Here is a 6,000-nt window from a genome sequence, read left to right as displayed (position 1 = left end):
GAGGAGGAGGGAGGGGGAAATCTGTGGGAGGTATGTGATCTTCTGGAAACCTCAAAAGCTGTTCATTTTTAGATGGTAAAAAAATTGTTAAAAACAGGGTTACATTTTTAATGAGACTGATTAGATCTTTAATTTTTGTACTGGACTAATTAACAAAGCAACCTTAATTACCAGCTACTTTACAGTGAAAATTCTCCCAATAGGAGGTTTCTAGTATTGTAGCAGTTTAACGAAAAGAGAATCTAAACTTATAATGGTTGCTTAATGTGGTACTGTTAGTGAAATAATACTCCTCAAATTGTGTATCCCAAGCTGTGATATGAAATGGAATCTGTATTTCAAAATTAAGAAAAATTAACCAAATCCTCAAATAAAACTTAGTTTGTTTAAGAAAGCTGGAAACATTCTAAGCAATCCTGCAACTGCATCATTTTAAATCAATGACAGTGGCTCAGGAAATCAGTGGTTACTGCCGTAATGTTTATATGCCTTCTCAAAAAATAATAAAAATAAATAAAATTATACTTTCAGAATATCTCTGTAGATGGAATTTTCATCCTTACTGAGAAAACTTCATCCTTACTGAGACAAATTCTCATTCATTATATTGAAAACTTCTTGATGGTGATTATCATAATTAAAGTACAGATCAAACTGAAGTCAGCTGTTTTATTAAGTACATAAAAAACTTTAGCAAGCTTGGATAATGAATGCACTGAGAGCAGTTTACTGCACAACTTAAGAAACAAATGATAGCTCAGATTCAAAACCACACAACAGGTTCTTGAGAGATTCCTTTTCACACTTGTCAAGTGATATTTTTAGGAGCTACAGCTTACAAAAGAGCCAGTGCTTTATTGCAGTCACTTTTCAAGGCAGCTCTGGCTAGGATTACATACATTTTATCTCCTTTCCTTTTTTTCTCTCATTATCTTCTTGCTTTCTTCTCTTCTCCTCTTAGTTACAGGATTCCGTGGGTCATAGATCTCAAAAGTGTCTTCATCCTGCATGCTTGCATCTTTCACCTTTCTGCTTCTATCTTCAAACTGAAGTACATGCGACATCCTACAAAACAAGTACAACATGGCTCAAATGCAGTGAAAGAACATAGTTATGATTTGCAACTATGATACATATTGCAAGATTTGAGTACCCATGATTTATTTATTTTTGTGTAGAAAAAAGATCCAAGTTTTCTTTTTCCCCCCTTCCATCGGTAAACTGTAATATTACAGGAAAACCACTTTTGTGAAAACCCATTTTGAAAAATACGGCTAGAGTTTGCTCTGCTGGATTTTATTTCAGGCACTGAACTGTCTTGTCTTGTATTTTTCTATTTAACATATCTTCCCAAATGTACTGAATAATTTTCCCAGGAACAGGGAGTGTTTCTCAAGTTTTCCTATTAGTCACTTTGGACTTCCTTTCACCATTACAGTTATGCAAAAGGAAGAGCTTGCATGGAAAACGCTTAAAGTAGGCACACAGAAGATCAACAAGGGAATGCTTTAAGTCCTACTGTTCCATCTTAAATTGATTCAGATCATGCTTTTTATTTTTTTGAGTAGCAGACTAAACTAATGATTTTTTTTTTAAAACTGTTGATTAGAAATCTTCCCCATTAGATACTTCCCCTTTTCAGCAAATTCCCAGTAGTTTGACCATATCTTCATAATCTAGAGTCAAAATAATCTGTTTGTTAGCTGTATTCAGTGCCAGGAAAGCCTCAGCCTGATCATCTTTGGCCTTATTAGTAAGTCTCACTGAAGTGGGAATTAATATGGAAGATGTTAGAAAGATACAAGTTTTAGGTTGGACAAAATCTTAAACATTTTGTTCAAGAAGAGAGAAATCATTTCTACCTAAACACAAAGAAAGGCGAAGAGAAAAGAAGAAAATCACACTACAGATGCTCATAACAAGCTGACCGACTGTAAACCTCTTGATCTTTACTGACAACCTAGCTACTTTTGTGTATCATGGGATGTGGTTTTCAGTATCAAAACTTGGCTTAAAACTAACACTTTTGACCACAGCTGCACTATTTTAAATTAAAAACCCACTCAACTAAGACCTCAGATTACAATTGTACTAACGCTGCTACTTATGAACCAGGGGCAGGATAACAAATTGTTCAAATCAATTTTAAATTAACTCCCCCACAACTGAATTTATAATTTTTCAATGCATAAAAACTTGCCCAGGCAACAACAAAACAAAACAAAATACTGAAGTTTAGATTTTGTATTAATCAATTACAAAAATTTCTTTGACTTTGGAGGGATAACTACTATTAACAGCAACAATACTGAAGAGAATATAAGCATATCAGCATTAGATACTGGTACAGTCTTTGTGAAATAGAAAATCCACAAATAACAAATCAGTATCAGAATGAAAATTCAGATGCTGATGAAGTATTACCAGACCCTCACAACATCTATGAGGTCCTGAATAAAACAGTTTTTTCAAAGAGCTCTAGTATAGATTTCCATGAATAAAGGGAGAGAGGAGAACCAGATCAGTTATTGTAGATTGCTAAAGAATTCAGACAAAAATCAGACAAAATTCAAAACTACAGACTACAGGAGTTTGAATGTTCTGGAAAAATCTTAACAATAATTCAGATTTTTCAACACAATCGATTCTTGACATGAGAGCTCCATAAATCTCACACTGAACAGCACTGAGAGCATGCCTGCATATTACCACGTCCTCTGAAAATACTTAAGAGTTGAACTTCAGTAGTTTATAACCCTGTATGTACTAGTAATACCAAAACTTATTTTCTTAGTCATATCTGCAATTCAGAGTAACATAATGTACCATCAGAGTGACTCATGATTGCGTATTTGCAGTTTAATTATAAAAACATTGTCTCACATTGGAGGGACTGAAGTAATTTATTTTAGTTAACATGCTTTCTGCATTTGTCATATTTCTTCTCAACTTATAAAAGATGCGCATAAATATATATATATGTATAGTTATACAGCAAATCAGACTATCCTAGACTGAATTAAAATACAGTCCCAAAGAGATGGGGTCATTCTTCAGTAAGTGGTTTCAGAGGATGTTAATGAATGCATATAGATGTGTACTTTCACTTTACCATTTCATTAGCTTGGGTTTTCAAACAATGACATAGCACACTTGTAGGATACATCTAATAGGAATTAAAAATAAATACATCTCTAATTCTTGGGTCAGACCATATTGTATGCCAGGTAGTTTGGAAATCAGATGCAGCAGATATAGACTATGCAACATTCACTCCTTTCCAAGGGCTGAAAGAAGTCATGGTCTCTGACTCCTATTCGTAACTTTCCAGTGAAGGGTTCCCAGCTGTGATTAAAAATAAGTCAATATTAAGATGTTTTTTGATAATCTTTGAAAGAATTTGTTGCATCTTGAAAGAATTTCAGATGCAACATCTCATAGGTAAAGCAAAATAAACACAAGACCATGCTGAAGATTTTTAAAAATATTTTTCTGATGTTAACTTCAGCTTATTTTTACAAAACACATCTTCACAGGCATACATATTTTGCATCAATGTAAATGCTAAATCATACCTCAAACTATTTTTTTTCCAGAAACATGGGAACTATTTATAAATTATTTCTAAATTAATTGATTGAATTTAAAGTAATCCTACTCAAGCTCCTACAGCTAAAGCTTGCACTTGCATGACTTACTAATTGCTGTGTTTGGGCTGTAAGTCCACAAATAAATGTTGCCTAAGAGTTTTCCTTGTTCAGTTTATAGCTCTCTTCCCTACCTCATGCTCCTGAGTTCAGCCTGCTCAGTTGTGCTTCTGCAGTGACTGTGATGAAAACTCTAACTTCATCTCTGGGCTTTGGGAACCTACCATCTAACTTGTGCTTATCACCAGCTGATAGTTCATCAGATAGTTCTTGATAGTTCATCTTACACGCTGGTTAAGACATACAACTTTGAAATACATTTTTTCTTCTAAATGTAAAGGATTAAAGGTGTAATTTCTCTTAAACTAAACTCAAATTCTCTTAAATTAAACTCAAATAACAAAGTTTTGCAGCTTAGTACTTTTTTGTTCAAAAATAGTTTGAATAAAAAAGCTTACCAAAACTGATGATTCTAGGCTTAAAGTACCTAGATGTGCAAACTGTTGACTTTCTTTAGAAGAAAAAAATAAACTTAAATTCATTTCTTTAACCTCTTTTATTAAGAGTGTAGCAAATGGGAGCTGGCTATCTTAGCATGCATTTATTATTGGACAGGTTTAATTTTTATCCTGGCCAGACAACAGCATCATACAGTTTAAGCATCGTTCTATACTATGTACTGGGGCAGCATCTATACCACTATCTGCAATTCTTCATTTCAATGTTTCAATGTTTGAATGACATTCAGTACTTGGCTGTCTTCTCATTCCAAAAATGCAATGTCTTGGTACTTTAGACTGAAATACCTGAACACATTTAAGCTTGTGTCAGAGACAGCACAGATTTCAAAAGGTACACAGATACGCTCCTGGCCTCATTCTCAGATGATTTCTGCAACAGCTGGCAAACAAGAGTACTCCACAGTTAGTAGCAGACTAGCTCCTAGATGTCCTTAAACTAACACATTACCTTAGTGATCTGTTTGATTGCTTTCTGGGAGGTAACAAGTGGGAGAATGTTGGCTGCAACCAAGGCTAAAAACAAACCACTTCAGCAGACTAGAAAACAATCAAGAACTAAAACAGTATGATTAAACTGTGTGTCTAATAACCTAGTGTAGACAAAACTGTACTTGCCAACTGGGCAGCAAAGACTGAACCCCACCTACATGGTGCTCTCCAGGCAGGCTCAACCAGTTTATTCAGGATATGGAACATGTTCTTTTGAACTACTATAGTGAGATGGTACTTGTAAGAAAAGATATGATACACGGATTTTGAGATGTGTGAGCCATGCACTGGATCTGAAGCATATGTCAGCTGCTGACAGGTGGCAGTCATGTTAAGTGTAGCATAAGCAGAAATCTGGTATCAAAACAGCTCTGACCTTTCCAGAACTGCCCTTTGGGAGAAACCAAAGGGGTAATCAGTGAGCTGAATCATTTTCAATATCAGCAGTAACAAGGAAGACATGTAACTGCTTTTACACTAGCGATGAAACTCTGATCTCCACCTACAATGCACTGCATGAATCAGTGACTTTAACTGAATGAAAACTCAAAGCCACACTGCTTAATTTTGCACTTGACTATCAATGTGACAGAGCTGTTGGCTGTTACCTGCCCACCTTCCTTTCACAACTTACTGTACTTGGCACTCCCTCTGACAACTCAGCCACTTCAGTGGAGAGCCTGGGACATTTTCTTACCTATGCCAGCATTTTAAGCAGCTGGACTTTACAGCAAATCATCAACAGGTGTGGGCAAAAGTTAAATTCTGCCAACTCTGCTATGGGGACAGTAGCCAGTAGCTTTGGCAGAGAGGCAGTAAGTTCTCAAGCAGTTGCAGCCAGGGCTCATGTAGAAATACCTGCAAAAAGCATGGCAGCTGGTGACAGATTTTTTGTTTCTGCAGTTGACAGGCACAGAGAAAAGAAATGCACAGCTTTTCACTTTTCAGATGCAGAACTGTGTGTTACATAAAATGTAACACATGTAAAATTTAGATGTACTTATAGTACATCTAAACTGGTATACGTAACACAAGCAGAAATTACACATTGCTTCTAAATGCAGATTAAATTGATTAAACAAATAATTCCTTTACTATAAAAATAATCATTTAAATGTTAGAAAAGCCAGGTGCCCATCCTTGGGAGGTATGGACTCCAGAGGATCACTTGTATGTTAACAAAGCCAAGTACCTGTCCCTGGGAGGGATCAGATCCTTAATTAGCTTGCTGGCTGCCACAGTTCTAAGAAGGAATCAAACTGTGAACGTGTGACCATGTGGAGAGATGGCTCTTGGTGGAGCCTATAAGAGCGGCACACAGAATGTTATCTTAGCTTGGAAGT

General features: G+C 35.8%; 1 protein-coding gene across 1 annotated transcript in view; it reads right to left on the bottom strand.

Moving 5' to 3' along the window:
- Positions 1–655: 655 nt before the first annotated feature.
- The window catches only part of CWC27 (CWC27 spliceosome associated cyclophilin), a 124,204-nt gene continuing 118,859 nt past the window's right edge, over positions 656–6,000 (bottom strand). The window contains exon 14 of the mRNA XM_084505252.1: positions 656–1,065. Within this exon, the coding sequence (XP_084361378.1) occupies positions 903–1,065 (163 nt within the window). The 3' untranslated portion in view covers positions 656–902. The remainder of the gene's footprint in view (positions 1,066–6,000) is intronic.

This window comes from Aythya ferina (assembly GCF_964211825.1).
Source record: "Aythya ferina genome assembly, chromosome: Z".
NCBI classification, from domain to species: Eukaryota; Metazoa; Chordata; class Aves; order Anseriformes; family Anatidae; genus Aythya; species Aythya ferina.
Note: the sequence above shows the minus strand (reverse complement) of the source record. Positions and strands in the feature narration are given on the sequence as shown.